This window comes from Vulpes lagopus, chromosome 1 (assembly GCF_018345385.1).
Source record: "Vulpes lagopus strain Blue_001 chromosome 1, ASM1834538v1, whole genome shotgun sequence".
In the NCBI taxonomy this organism is placed as follows: Eukaryota; Metazoa; Chordata; class Mammalia; order Carnivora; family Canidae; genus Vulpes; species Vulpes lagopus.
The window spans coordinates 91,676,572-91,692,422 of record NC_054824.1 but is presented as its reverse complement, the minus strand read 5'-3'; the positions used below and the strand labels follow the sequence as shown (position 1 = coordinate 91,692,422).

Sequence of the window (15,851 nt, the reverse complement as noted above, 5' to 3'; positions counted from 1 at the left end):
TTAAGAAAGCATCTAGGGTCTACGATCACGTCCGGCACATAGTAGATGCTGAATAAACACTTAATGAAGGAAAACTGGGGGGTGGGTGGGGGGGGGGAAGTTTCTTATTTTAATCTTAAAAAAAAAGAGAAAAAAAAATTAACCCCAGAGCAACTGTGAGCATTAAAGAGGATAAGTTAGTGGCTCAAGAGTGTTCAGCTAGTTTAAGCATGGGGTCTGGAATTTATTCCTCTTAATTTCTAGCTTTGGTTTTCTGCCCCCAGCAGTCTGTTGACTTGTTTATACAGGACTGCCGAATATAATGTGCCAAAGATGCATCTTAGAAAAAAAAAAAAATCAGAAAGCACAGCCTTTGCGCTCACCATCTCCCAAGTCACCCAACATGTGATGTTCACCTATGTTGTGAAATATGTAAAGTAAATATCATGCAGAATATGCAGACTGTACATCTGACTCATACTGACTCGCAAGGTCTATCTTTAAGGGAAAGTGTCAAGAGCCCACCTTCCCTGACCTGCTGTACCTCCCAGCACCATCTGTAAGCCCCCGCAGGTGATCTGCGGTCCCCTGAGCCGCTGAAAGTGGGCAGGTTACCCCAGCAAAAACGTTTGGCTTTGTTTCTGTGCCCGTTGGTATCGATTTTCCAGAATTCGCCTAGGAAGGAGGCGCGAACACCCTGAACGCCTTCCAGCCCTCATCAACTTGTCCTGCACTGTTCCGGCCTATGCGATTGCTGACCCATTGACAAAAGAAATCCCAGCAGCTGAGAGCCCTTCCTGGTCACTTGTCAGCCAGGTCAGGCTGCATAAACCGTAACACAATGCACGCCTCTCTCCGTGGGGGCACCACACGGCAGCGATCTGAAAAAAAAAAAAAAAAGAAAAGAAAAAAACAGAAAAAAAAAAAAAACCCTCACTTCCATATCCAGTGGAGTTGTAGTTTATTACTATAACCCTCCCAAGTCAAAAGGACACCAGTTTGGAGCCTGGCAACTTGGTGCCGACAGGGCTCTCCCCCGTCGCCCCACTCCGCTGGGCCTCTCTACCTGTCCTCTCCTACTGTCTACAGGTCCCGAACATTAGAAAATAGAAAATGTGATGATCTTTGTGTGTCTCTGCGAAATGTGTGTATGTGTGCGTGTGTTTGGGTGTAACGGGCGCTGTGTTTGGCCGCGCGGGCCGTCCGTCAGGCCGCCGACCAATGGCAGGCCGCCTTATATAGGCTGAGCGGCGCCGGGCTCCCCGGGCTCCCGGGCTGTATGTGGAGCAGCTCAGTGGAGCGGAGGCAGAGCGGCTCCGCGAGCTCCCCTGCACTTTCCCACAGCCGAGCCCCGACTGGCCGCCGAGGGCGAGCCACGCACACGCCCTCGCGCCCGGCGAGCCCGCGAGGTAGGCGCCCCGCGCCCCGGCCCTCCCCGGCCGTCTCCCCGCACTTTCTGTTTCCCCGACTCACTTGCGAGCCGCCGGCTGCAGCCCCGAGGACTCCGCGGCAGGAGCGGCGGCGGCGGCGGCGGCGGCGGCCGGGAGGGTGGACTTGAGGAAGCCGGAGGGAGCCCCGCGCGCCCGCCGCCGCCGCCGGCCGCCGCGCCGCGCCGGGCACTCTGCCCCCTCCGCCAAAACTTTGGGGCGGGCGAGGTCGCGGGCGGGGGTCGCGGCGGCCGGCGGCGGGGGGGCGGCGGCGGGGGCGCGGGGGCAGTGCCCGCGGGCGGGAGGCGGGGGGCCGGCCGGGAGCAGTAGGCCAGCCGGTGCCAGCCTGCGTTTGCAGCCAGCACCTCTCGGCGCACGGGCAGCGCCGCCCGAGCGGGGCACGGGGGCCGGGGCGCGGGCAGGGCAGCGCGAGGAAAACAACAACAGAGCCGGCCCCCGCGCCGGCGGGAGGCTCGCGGCCGCCCGGGGAGCCCCAAACTTCATCGCGGCGAAAGTACGTGGATCCCCGCCTGGGCTCGGCAGCCGGGGGAGGTGGGGCCTGGGGCGCCGGGGCAGGGGAGGGAGGTACGGGGAGCCGCAGCCCTCGGCGGATCCGTGCAACGTTCCGTGTGCGTCGCGGACCGGGAACAGCAGCCCCGGGGCTCGTGCATCTGGAGAGTTGGGATTCGGGGTTCCGGCCCCGCGGGTCGGCGCCCTCCCGGCGCCCCCCCGCCCGCCCCCGCCGCCACCCCTAACCGAACGCGCGGCGAGTGGAGAAAGTGCTGTTGTAGCGCCCGAGGAGCCGGGAGGAAGAATAGGGGAGAGGGGGGAAGAGGGCGAGGGAGAAGAGGGAGGGAAAGGCGGGGGGGGGGGGGCAGAGAGAGGGAGAGAGGGAGAGGAGGGGGAAGAGGAGGAGGGAGGCTGTGTCAGGATTTTGCTTGAATGTGGGATTATGTTGTGTCAATAAGTTTAAGGTGGAGAGAGCGAGGCTGGGGGTGGCGGTGGAGGGAGGAGGAAGGCCTCGGCTGCCTAAAGTCAGCTCTCCGAAGGTAAGTTAGGGCATTGCATGGTCGCGATGACAGAAAACTTGCAGATCCTTTATCCGGGGATGGGGTCGATGCCTCCAGAAAGAGCTCCCCAGCCCTCGCGAGCCACACTCGTGTTACACTGTTATTTGCTGCGATCCGGGTCGCTAGTAAATTACAGAAATCAGACTCGAGCTTTCTTTTTCCCTCCTCCACCTCGTCTCGCTCGCTCACCCTCAGAAATTTATTATCATTTTTTTTCTCCTTCCTTCCTTCCTTCCTTCCTTCCTTTCTTTTTCTTTTCTTTTCTTTATTATTATTATTTTTTAAATGTCTCGGTACCGTAGGAAACTTAAACGGTAACTGAGACCCACCCCGAGCCCTGTAATGTACAAGGACCCTAAATCCCAGGAATCTGGAACACGTTTCTTGTGTGAAATAGCCGCGATCATTTCAAGCTAAATGAGGAAGGTAAAACGAAACGATGCAAAAAAGCTAAGACACAACATGTACGACAGAGGGGGGGGGGGGGGAAGAGAGGGAGAGACGGAGAGAGAAGCTATTTTTTGCTTTTCCTTTCTGTAGAAAGGAAAATAAAGCGTGCATTCCCCCTCCCTCCCGGGGTGTAGGGTCTGGGCGATATTTTAACTGTGTGAGGACGGATTAGCCCAGGTGGATCTTGCAGAAAAGTTTTCGCGAGGTGGGGTGGAGGTGGGGGCGGCTCGGAGGGGAAGGTGGGTGGAGGTTGTGGGGGATGGGGACGGGGCGAGCTCCGCCGCTGCTGATGGTCATTGGCCTGGGGCTTTGAAACCATTGCCCGTCCTGCTAATGACACGTCCAGTGCCGGTCTCCAGGCCGCCGACGCCGGGCTGCCGGCGCCGGGGGTACTTTGCCCACGCGGGGAGGGGCTCCCCTCGCCGTCCCCGGGGCTGCCCACTCGCGGCGTGGGGGCCCCACGCGCGCCCCCTCTCCCGCGCGCCGCCGCCGCTGCTCGCGCGACTTTTGCAGGCGGCGGGCGGCGGGGGCCGCAGGGGGGTCCCCGGCGCCCCCGCCCGCGCCGGCCCCACGCGCGCCGCGCCCCACGCGCGGTCCGGGCTCGGAGTGGCGGCGCCTCCCCGGGGGGCAGCGGAGGCAGCGGCGGTGGCGGCGGCGGGATCTTCGCCGGGGCCCGCGGGAGGAGGAGGAGGAGGAGGAGAGGAGGAGGAGGAGGAGGAGGAGGAGGAGGAGGAGGGGGAAGCAGGAGGAAGAGGAGGAGAGGGAGGCGTTCTCTGCCCAGGCCGCCGCGGGTGCGAGCGGGCACGGGCTCGGGGACACCCCACTCGTTGCTCCTCCGCTATGGAAAGGTGTTTCGCAGACTTTTACGCCGGGAGTGTGGGATTTGTACTTCATTTTCCTCCCCCCCCTTCCCCAAAGCAAGATGGACTCTATTCCCTTTCTCTTTCTCCCTGTGCCTCTGCCTCTGTCTTGTCAGCCTTTAAGATCGACATTTTGTACTAAGATGCAAACTTGATGGTGACCAGCAACAAAGGCGGGGTGGGAGCCCTCGCTCGCCTCCTCCCCTCGGCTTCCTAGCGCCCCCCACCCCGACCTCGGGGACCCGGTGGCCCTGCACTTGCCGCCCCGGGCTCCCCGGGCTCCCCGGGCTCCCCGGGCTCCGGCGACTGTGTTTCCCGGCTCGGTTCCGAGCTCCAGTCTCGGGATTGCGACTGGGGCCGGGCGTTCGGGCGACGGCTGTGGCCGCCCCAGGTCTGCAGGGCTGAGGGCTGCGCTACCTGCACCCGCTGCTGCCGCCGAGCACCGTGCACCGTGCACCGGGGAGGGGAGGGCAGGGCAGGGGAGGGGAGGCTCTCCGGCTGCCTGGCGATTGCTATGATTTGGTTACTGGTCTGTTTGTCCTGGGGGCGGCGATCACTTGTGCAAGTTGATGAATGATCGCGGTGTGGGGTTTGGGTTTTGCAGAAAAGGATCAACTTTCAGCTTTGTACATACGGGGAGTAGGGAACGAGGGTGCAGGAGGCACCCTGGAATGCCAGCTGGGCTACCCTCAGCCTCTGCTCCCTGAATGCAGGCACAGTTTGCGCGTGGGGGTGGGAGGCAGAGAGAGGGGAAGGGTTGGTGGGGTGCTGGACTCCTGGCTTTTGGGGACCTTCCTTCTTAGGTGTTGCAGGAGTTGGGACTCTATATTGTAAAGCTCTACCATACTGATGATGTACCTTATTTGATACTTTATAGGTCACTATCATATGACAAAGGCTTTGCCGCAGTTCATCTTCCTCCCTGTGTACTTTCCATTTGCCTTCCTGGGTAAGTATGCAAACTCTTCCTACAGGGAAGCCGGATGGCTATTAGCAGTGGCCGAAGGGTCCTTACTGTTCACACAAGAAGATGGCTTACTGGGGTTACAGCACCCCAGAAATCTTGTCTTACTGAGTTTCCCACAGTAGAAGTCAATTTATGAGTCTTCCTTTGTAGAATTCAGTTGCTGTTATTTATTATTTTAAGGTAGTCTAGATGTTTACTTCACATTTATCTGCAAGTATCATTTGAAAACTTAAACTTTCAAATAGTCATTTTAATTGATAATGAAATTTTAGGGAGTTCAAGGCCTAGGAAATTTAATACTAGATAATATTGTAGAAAGATTGTAGCCTGAGTGGAGAGAATTATTAAAAACCCAAGGAAGCATTGTGTTAGAATGCCTCTCTAATTATAGTGACTGACATTTGCCTACTCTTTCCTAGGTGCTCTGTCTTGGGTAACTTGTGCTGTTTGTGACAGTTATTTTTGCGGTGGGGAAGGGTGGACTGGACAGTATAGCAAATCTAGTATTTAGTGTACCAGCCTGATATCAAAGGCAAATCACTGTTTCCAAATTCATCATAATTTCCTTCAAAATGTACACATTTAGAGAACTTGGATATATTCTAACAGCATATATATGCAATAAACAGCAGCTCTGAAATCCCTTAAGTGCCTGTTTTCACATGCAGGCCCCCCAAATGGAAAAATTGGTGAAATAACATGTGGGACTACAAGTGCCTGTAAAGTTAGTTTTTGAGAAGTAACGGTCTAGGGCTAGGGTTTATAGAACTTTTGAAAGCAGCAAGCTGAGCCCAAATTGCAGAAAATTAGCTTACAACATGCCCCTCCACTGTAAGGAACACCTCAGATATTCCAGGTTGCTGATAAGTTAAATGTGTGTATCGGTTGCGGTACTCGATAATACTACCTTAGTGAAGATGGAGTTTGTATTTTGTGAATGGAAATAGACTTGAACTCAGTTCTCAATTAAAAAAAAAAAAAAAAGTAAAGATCTGTTTTGTTGCCTGACTTGCTAATAAGATATTATACATGTTACTAAAAGTTTGTCTTAAAAATGAGAGAAATTGAGGACCAGGCCTTTCTGGTAGTTTCCATATAGTAGCAGAACATACTCTGATGTTGCAGAGAACCTTAGATGATTATAAATTCCGTGTCCAACATCTTTCATGGAATGTAAATATCACATTATTTCAGATAGTTAAGAGAACCTCTTAATACGTCACGTACCTAACAGTCCAATTGGAATGGTCAGAATGAGATGGTCCTGTAAGATGGATTTAGTGCACACCAAAGTTTGTGGATTTCAGTGTCTTTGAAAAAATTAAAAAAAAAAAAATTTTTTTAAAAGCTTGTTTGCAAGAGAAGTTTTTCATTTTTGAACATATGGCAAGAATATTCAAAATGCATTCCTGATTTACTAAAGAACACCACATTTATACATGTGAGGCGCATTATTTTGTTCACTAAAGCAAACTTTTAATGTTCTTTCCCCGTGGAAGTATATTTGACCAATTCAAAATTTAAAATGGGAATCAGTAATTTCCAGAATAAAAGCGATCTGATGAGCTCTTGCATTTCTTTGAGGTATCAAACAACTGCTTCATTAAAACAATATTTTCAAGAACAGTCTCGGTCTTTGAAGTGAGAGTAGTTTTTGTAGTGTAAAACTTGTAGTAGTGATCTAAGAGAAGTCACCCTGACAATGAATTACCAGTTATTTGCATCTAAAATATATTTATTTGATTTGAAGCTTAATTATCAAAATAAGAATTTAGATAGAGGTTTTGCTTCTATATTGCCAAGAGTTTCCAAACTTCCCATTTTATTATTCTGCATATCTCTATTAAGTTCTGAAACTGAAGTCCTAATTTGCATTTCACATTGATGCTAGCTGTTAAAAAGAGGAGGTTCATATATGTTGTTTCTTAGTGCTACATCTTTTGGAGGTACTGTAGCAGGTTTAGAAAGAGTCTTCCTTCCGCTAGAGACTTAGATATTAACAAAACTTGCAATTTTGACACTTTTTTTTTTTTTTTTTTGATTCCTCTTCCTTCATATCTAAATTAAAGTTCTGGGTTTAGGAGTTCGTGAGATAGCTCTTCTCTACAACTTGGAAAGTATATGTCACCTTTGACCTTATAGATCTGATCTTTATACTTAATCCATTGAAACAGAGGAGATTTGTTTAGACATTGAATTAAGAACACAGCTTTGAGTGAAAGCTAGGATGAACACGTAATTATGGTTTGCTTATGCTGTAAGTAGCTGTGTAATTGATAAGGCTTTTTGGATGTAGATAAAGAAGGAACAGCCTCAAAATAATGCGGCACAATTCACGAAAATCTTCCTCTGCAGCTAAAGTATAAAGTGTTTTTCAGTAAAATGACAGACATGATTTCCAATTAATAATCATAAGCCAAAATATTAAAGGTTCACATTTTCCTACGTTTCACATAGCACAGGTAAAGCAAGGGCCATATTTTTAACTGTATCTTAGCACGAGTATCAACTACTTTTATATTAGAAATCTTTAATAGAAGTAAAAAGACTTCACAGTTCAACCCTGCTAAAAAAACCTTTTGAAAATAGCCTCATGATAGACACGGCTGTTTCAAAGAAAATCCTTGAAATTATTAGTGTCATAAAAAAGTGCAGAAGTGTTTAAAATTGTGATATTTAAATGTTCTAAGTTACTAAATTTAAGTAATTAATTGTGGCATTTTGCATCACCATTGTGGTACACCTGTATTTTTAAGAGTTAATCTTAGGCAGTGCTTAACTTAAGGAAGAGACACTTTTCTTGAACTTGCAGTTTGAAGTCCATCTGGTTTTTTAACATTTCACTACTGAGGGCACCTTTTAAAATAGGTCTGAGTGATATCTTTTTTATATTTTTAGTCAACTTCCTTCCTCTCACTATGAAATGAAAACAAACCCAAATCATAAAAACATTGTAATTTTACTGTTTGGTTTTTATCACATGCCCCAGGTAAATTGGATACAGGTGGTCCTCAGGCTATACTTTGAGAAACACTACTCTGAAAGTAGTAAGGACTAAGGCTAAAGATTGAATGAGGGTCTTCTAGCTAGAAGATTCTGTGACTGTAATTCAATCACTGGGTTTGTACTACCTCAAGGGCAGTCATCACATACTGTGTCGAATTGTAGAGATTTCTATATATTAAGTTATACCTGAGGAAAGCACTTTTTGAGTACAGCTGCTCTCAACATTCATATATGTTCATATTATCCCTTAGCAGGCAATTACAGTTTCTTGAAATGCCGACATCATTTTAAAACTGTAAAGATAACATGCAGAAAATCCCCGTGTATTAATAGGGATTGTTTTCATTTTTTTTTTCTTTCAAAGAAAAAGATGAGATGAAAACTGGAGTAAGGACAGGTTACACAGTGGAAATGCAAAAGCAGGCAAGCCAATAACGAATTCTATCTAAAAGTATATGTAAATACAGAGAAGATGAAAGATTAAGAGAATGAAAGTCTTAAAGGGATGAATATAGACCATGAATCATTGGCACATCTACCAAAATATAAACTTTTAATAAGTTAAGATATGTGAGTCAGTTCAATGATCTGGATAGTGAAATAACTACAGCTCGTGAGGAGGTTGTATAAAATACGAAGTAAAAATGAGAATGAGTTGAATTTTTTGAAGTCTTAGAAAAATAAATACTGTAAAATATTGATTAATTAAACTAACTGTTAAACATGGCCCTCAGGTGAAGAGATCAGGGGATAAAACGGAAGTTCCTAGAATGGAATAACTAGGATCCTAAAATGGACGTTGAATGTTGGTTTTTTTTTTGTTTTTGTTTTTGTTTGTAAAGGGAGTAATTACATAAAACATCGATAACTTATTCCAAAGGATAAATACAAATGAGGATAAAAATTGTGTGAGGGAGCCATATTAAATGTTTTTGGCTGAGATGTATGGTAAGAAATACCTTTTCTATCCTAATTCATATATAAAAACTGAAATAAAAGTTTTGCCGAAATAGTACTAGAGTAGTGCCCTCTGGTATTTTCTATTCCTGTCTGATCTTTATAAATATAATGTGTTCCAAACTTTTATTAAAAAAACACAGTGTTATTCTCTAAATCGATCTTATGATTTAGAGTTTGAAAAAACACCAACTTGGAGGACTTGTTAAAAATGGACCCCCCTCCCCCCCCCACAGGGATCCCTAGGTGGCTCAGTCAGTGCAGCATGCTACTCTTGATCTCAGGGTTGTAGATTTGAGGTCCATGTTGGGTGTAGCGATTACTGAAAAATAAAATCTTAAAAAAAAAAATGGAGGTCCTCAGGTCCCAAATCCAGATAAGCTGATTTAGTGAGACTGAAGTGGGGCCCAGGAATCTGTGTTTTAGCTAGGGCTTTAGTGTTTCTGAAGTGACTCTGACATACTTTAAGAAACTCTGGTGTAGGGGACAGATGGCTAAAGAGTGAGTAGGAGTCATGCACTGAATGTGGGGTTCAGGTTCTTTGACGAGGTCTCTTCCAGCTTCAACAATCTGTGGCTGTGTTTCAGTCAGTGTGTTGGCAGTACCTCAGTGTGACAAGAGCCCATGTCACCCTCTGCCCTGAGAGTAGCAGGTGTAGTAGAAGGAACAGAGACTTTGAAGCCAAAGATTCCTGGATTCCACTACTGTTGCCCTTCTTGCTTACTGACAGGGACTTTAAGCATGTCACTACAAAATAAACTTCCATCATTATGTGCAAAAATATTTACAATGCAACAGAATGAGAATCACACAAGACAGTGATGTACGTAATGATCCTTATCCACAGTCAGCGCTCCATATATATGTTCTAATGGTTCTGTCTCCCCTCATCACAAGTCCTACTAAATTTGAAGTTTCTCAAAGCTGTGCCTTTTAATTTTTTAAACATCTTTTAAAATATTGTATTTATTTATATTTTTAAAGATTTTGTTTATTCATGAGAGACACAGAGCGAGAGGCAGAGACATAGGCAGAGGGAGAAGCAGGATCCCTGTGGGGAGCCGGAGGTGGGACTCGATCCGAAGACCCCAGGATCACGCCCCAAGCCAAAGGCAGCCGCTCAATAGCTGAGCCATCCAGGTGTCCCCCCTCTTTTTTTTTTTAAAGTAAACTCTGTCCCCATCGTGGGACTTGAACTGATGACCCCAAGATCAAGAGTTGCATGCTCTATCAGCCTGTGCCTTTTAATTTTTGTTTCCTTTAAAGTACAGTTGGCCCTTGAACAACACAGGGATTGGGGTGCCAACAGCCCCCCTCCCTACTGTGCAGTCAAAAATCTGCATAGAACTTCTGACTCCCCAAGAACTTAACTACTAGTAACTTACTGTTGGCTAGAAGCCTTACTGATAACATAAAGTCACATATTTTGTATGTTATATGTATTATAAACTATATTACAATGAAGGAAGCTAGAGAAAAGAAAATGTTATTAGGAAAATCATAAGGAAGAGAAAATACATTTTACTATTGTACTGTAAATTATCCTTGAATAAGAGGACTTGCACAGTTCCATGTTGTTCAGGGGCCAACTATAATTCTCAACCCTGGTATCAAACACTGGTGCATTTTTAACTGGATGTGAGGTGTTAGGTAAGCATTTATTATTGAAGAAGGAAATAATAATAACCAGGATAAAAGGATGAGAATGAATAACAAGGCGTGTCATAGTTAAGTAGGGTGCCCCTTCAGATTTGGGGAATGATTTCCTGATCTCTTTAAAAAGACAACACAGAAGAGGAGAGTAGCTATTTTCATATTGCAAAGTGGTTAGTTGTTGGCACAGAGCATTCTTTCCGGTGACTTTGGTCCATCGTGGAATGTCTTAGAGCATGAGTTCTCAAACTTTCTTCTGCTAAGACACATGTAACTGTTGTTTACGCAAAGGGAACTGTAATTCCCCGGTTACAGACATAGATCAATTAATTATCTGGTGGGTTTATAGGTAGTTCACAGTGTGATAAAGCCACTTCTTTCCCTATCAAGAAAATATATCAGAATATAAGTGAGACTGATGCTACTGTAATGAAAACTTTGGATATACCCATAAACAAACATGTAAAATTCTTTATAAACTGTGGTACTTTGTGTGTAACTAATTACGTGGGCATTCCTCACAACCAATTAAAACTTAGCCTTGTGTCAAGGCGTGAAGATTGAGAAGCGTTACATCCGGAGTGCGTAACAAATTACATTGCACAGAATAGGCACTTAAATAAAAAAGAGGGACAAGCTAAGAAGATGAATGGGAAATACACCAAATCCCTGAAATCTCAAACAATGTGAAAACCAAAAGCTGGGGAAAATGCAACATGTGGTCAAATGCAAAGGAAGTACGGAAGATTGTTAAGTATGAGGGTTCTCAGACATTCCTGTCTTAACTCAAATACTCATTGCCTCTGAGATAGACATTTATATTTTAAGTAGTCTCAATAGTCATTTAATTTATTTGAATAAATTAAAATTAAGTATAACTTGTGTTTCCTAGTTTTAAGATTGTATTTGCTGGGAACATCTTTTTTGCTAAATTCTAATTTATCTTAATTTTTTATCTCCAATAAGTTAAGAAGCTCTATATATTTTGAAAATGTCTTTATACTTGATGTGTTGTGGTATTGGATGTACATTCACAACCCTTTATCTAAAAAATGTCTGAAAAATGAAGTTTCTTTTCCCTCCAGAAGTTTGGAATCAAAGCTCTTTTGGTGGCAGACCCAAACTGACATGGGCTTGTTTAAAGTAGTGTCAAAGCCCACTTAGAAAGATTATTCACATATTTTGCTGTAGAAATAGTAATATATTTGGTATATTTAGCTATGAGGTGCTATCCTAGATCTAGCTAGGAATGTTACGAAATATATGCTGTATGCTCCATCTGACCTTTAAGATTCGAAAAAATCTGAAGCATACCTGGACCTAGAGGTTTCAGATAAGGGACTGTGATCCTGTCGTATTAACTTTCTTAGTCCACGGAGTGAAATTGCCTGGTATTCCTACCCATTTAACTCAGCGAGTATCCTTTTGCTGATTTTGATCACCGATCATCTGAACATGTTGAGTTCATTGCAAGCTGGTGAATCATGTAAGATACCCTCACAAGATACCTTATATATTAACTCAGTCACACTGTCTGTTGAAACTCCCAGGCTTCAGTTATGAGGGTGGAAGGCATCAGAGGTATAAAGTCAAGTAAGCAAAATGGTGGTTAGCATTTGTACCTCCTAAGATGAGCAGTGAAAGGCTCCTCCTACGTAAGGAAAGATTAATCCCTCCCCCGCCCCATCCCACCCTACCTCTGTTAGTTGAACCTCCTATATCATTTTGACATCATTATTCCTTTTTGTTTGTTTTTGTTATAGTTGTTAGTTTTTAAAATTATTTTTTGAAGATTTTATTTATATTAACAGAGAGAGAGAGCATGCGCGAGCGGGGGCAGGGGCAGAGGGAGAGGAGAAGCAGACTCCCCCCACTGAGCAGAAAGCCCTCCCAGGACCCTGACATCAGTACCTGAGCCAAAGGTAGTTGCTTAACTGACTGAGCCACCCAGGCACCCCTGTAGTTGGTTTATTAAACAAATAGACACGTTGAAATCCGTACTTGAAACTCCGTTTCTCATATAATGGTGAACAAAGTTTACTGTTAGAGTTTCATGAAGAGGTTACATTTTCTTTATGATATTGCCACTTGCATATCTTTCATTCTATCAGAAAAGTAAAAATAGAAAATGTTTTCTGCAAATTTAACCTACTGTCAAGTGAGAATGTTTTTGGGTTGTATTGTTTCATAGAGATTGTAGATACCTTTATTTTCAATGATTAAGAAATGCTAAGTTAAGATCTTTCCTTCCTTCCTATTTTTTTTTTTTTTTTAAAGTAATCTTTATGCCCAGCATGGGGCTCGAACTCACAATCCCAAATCAAGAGTCATGTGCTATACCCAATGAGCCAGCTGGGCACCCTACTTTTTTTTTTTTTAAAATAATTTATTTATTTATTTATGAGAGACACACAGAGAGAGGCAGAGACCTAGGCAGAGGGAGATGCAAGCTCCCTGTGGGGAGCCCGTTGCAGGACTCAATCCCAGGACCCCAGGATCATGACCTGAGCCAAAGGCAGATGGTCAACCACTGCGCCACCCAGGTGCTCCTGGTACTTTTATTTTCTTATAAAGTCATTACAGAAAAACAAAGTGTGATGTGAGGAAGAGAATGTATGACAGACTAGGCATTAACTTAATAGCTGTACTTGATCTATTGTTATGGTTAAGACTTAAATCAGTCTTCACTTAGTATAGACTGAAATGGTTAATGGCTAAAGAAAGTTTTTCTTCCGGAATCATTTATTGATACAACTATATCCTTTGGTGTGGGAAAGCCACAGATTGAGTAATTCAGAGGGAGTCTTATTAACAATGCCGATTCTTTTAATCTGAAAAAATGCAGAGTTGTTTTTCAGCTTTTGGTGCACCTCTCAAAGCTCACCCAAGTGTAGAGTTCTCATTGACTGCAAAGGGAATGTGGGAGAGCATGGAACAAAATGAGAAATTAATTCTCTATACCCAGCTGTCAAATTCCGATTATCTTAGGAGTTACAGAAGTTACATACTTTTTTTTCTTTCTGGTCCTCTCCCTTCTCTTTCCTACCCTGTCTTTTCTTCCCTCTCTTCCCTTCTTCCATCCGAGTACTAACCAGGCCCAACCCTGCTTAGCTTTCAAGATAGACGGCAGTGGGCTCTCCTCTCCTTTTATCTGTCCTCCCTGATTTCTATTTGTCTCTTTTTTTCTCTCAGCCTTTTAGTGTATTCACTCATTTGCGATCTGTGATACTGCCTACAAATATTTGAGAATGAGTATGGAATTGAATTTTCTTTTACCATCATTTGATTTTAAATGTTTCTTTACAGTTTTGAGTTATTTTAGTAATTAGCACTAGCCAGGTAATAAAGTTGTTAATGTACAAATTTGAGACTTACAGAGTTCCCTAGTATCAGGAAGGGATTATGAGGAGCCTTTCACAAGACTATGTAAGACAAATCACTTGTTATTATTATGAGATAAATTGAAGTAAACTCCTTATCCAGTCATTTTTGTGTTTTAGGGTGATAGGGTGACTACATGGGTTCATTTATATTTAAGGGAAAGTTGAAAGCAGATTTTAGAAGAGTTTCCCACATACTGTTGTACTTTAGGAGGAAGGGGCTAAGATCATTTGGACTGAGGGCCTTCTTAGGATGCCCAAGTTTGATTTTTACTACTTCGTTTTTCACAATAACTTTCTGATCAGAGGTAACCCTATTTTAGTGACGAAGAAACCAAGTATCAGGTTAAGTAACTTGTCTGAGGTCACGCAGGTAGTCAGAGACTATGCCACAGTCTCCTGGGCTGCTTCTGTATGTCCCTGCCTTTAGGTCCACATTCTAAGAGGTCAGAGCTGAAATGTGTGGGGCAGCTTTCAGCCAGGGATTCCTCCCAATTTTTCTTTCTCCCAAAAGAGAAATCTTCATTTTGAAGTGGTAGAGTTGGAACACTGTTCTCCATCGTTCTTCCGGGAGATAGGTAGGTAAGAAAGTCTCTAAACTGGGGCCTGCTGTCAGTTCTCATCTGCGAGGTCACAAGGACTAAGCCAGCTCCACACTTAGTTTATAAATTGACATTTAGTGAACTTTCTTTTTAGTTGGTGTATCTACTATAGAAATGTCTAATAATAACAGTTACTGTTTTTACTATTATTAATTCTGCTGGTATACCCGTAGAAATCATTTGTTCTTTAATGAGGAGTTCAGTTTTCCAAGCTGAATATTCTATGACATTTTTACTTTGGTATTTTTTATTTTAGTAAATTTATAGACTATATATCTATATTAGATACCTTACATACTTTTTTTGTTATTGAAGTATAGTTGACATACGATGTTGTATTAGTTTCAGATGTACAACAGGGTGATTTGACAATTCTGTGCATTACTCAGTGCTTACCACAATAAGTGTAGTCATCGTATGTCACTGTATAAAATTATTACAGTATTATTGACTCTATTTCCTGTGTTGTACTTTTCATCTTGGTTATTTTATTACTGGAAGTTTTTACCTATTAATTTCATTTACCTTTTTAGCCCATTTTCCCATTCTGCTCCCATCTGGGAACCACCAGGTTATTCTGTGTATTTAAGTCTGGTTTTTCATTTGTTCATTAGTGTTTTGGGTTTTTTTTTTTCTTTTTTTAAAATTCCGCATATAAGTAAAATCATGGTATTTCTCTTTCTCTATCTGACTTACTTCACTTAGCATAATGCCTTTTAGGTCCACCTATATTGTTGCAAGTGGCAAGATCTCATTCTTTTTCATGGCCAGTATTTGGTGGTGGTAGTGGTGCGTGTGACATCTTCTTTACCACCTTCCTAACGATGGACACTTGGGCTGCTTCTATAACTTGGCTAATGTAAATAATACAGTAAACTTAGGGGTGCATATATCTTCTTGAATTAGTGTTTTCGTTTTCTTTAGGTAAATACCCAGTAGTAGAATTACTGGATAATATGGTATTTCTATTTTTAATTTTTTTGAGGATCCTCCATACTGTTTTCCACAGTGGCTGCACCAGTTTATGCTCCCACCAGCAGTGTGCAGAGAGGGTTCCTTTTTCTCCACATCCTCACCAACACTTGTTATTTCATGTCTTTTTGATAATAGCCATCCTGACTCTGATGTAAGACTCCAGTACTTTTTAATACTTACTTGATTAATGTATTTTACTAAAGGAATTCACCAATATAATATGGGGATAGTGTTAAAAAATAGTTTTCTGACATTTGCTTTGAAAGTAAGTTCAATATGAGTAGAAAAATTAAGCAGATTCATGGACTTCATTTCAGAGTATCTGATGATCAAACATGAATTAGATACAGAATTAGTCAAAAGTTACCATTTCGTGAAATGGCTTATGGGTACTTTTATTTTTACCTAAGAAACTTATTTCTGCTGTGATTAAGAAGAAATTTTATAAATTACACATTTGTATACAAGTAGCAAATGATTTAGGAAATACAAAGTACGGTGAGCCCTATTCATCTGAAATTAAAT

The 15,851-nt window shown here is 43.5% G+C and overlaps 2 protein-coding genes across 8 annotated transcripts in view; one reads left to right on the top strand and one right to left on the bottom strand.

The window, feature by feature from the left end:
• LOC121484526 (atherin-like) lies at positions 1 to 1,910 on the bottom strand. The gene is made up of 2 exons (XM_041743912.1): positions 1,453 to 1,910; positions 1 to 860 (listed from the first exon to the last, which is right to left on the bottom strand). The coding sequence occupies exons 1-2, from the start codon at positions 1,908 to 1,910 to the stop codon at positions 797 to 799; spliced, it is 522 nt and encodes a 173-aa protein (XP_041599846.1). The 3' UTR covers positions 1 to 796.
• The window catches only part of BBX (BBX high mobility group box domain containing), a 271,785-nt gene continuing 257,172 nt past the window's right edge, over positions 1,239 to 15,851 (top strand). For 4 of the 7 annotated variants that reach the window (XM_041743902.1, XM_041743893.1, XM_041743843.1 and 1 more), the window contains exons 1-2: positions 1,239 to 1,388; positions 4,664 to 4,735. The gene's annotated coding sequence lies outside the window, so the exon portion shown is untranslated. Of the gene's footprint in view, positions 1,389 to 1,787; positions 1,921 to 2,416; positions 2,456 to 3,755; positions 3,775 to 4,663; positions 4,736 to 15,851 lie in introns of those variants that run through there. The other 3 variants (XM_041743861.1, XM_041743867.1, XM_041743876.1) reach the window with 3 other exon arrangements.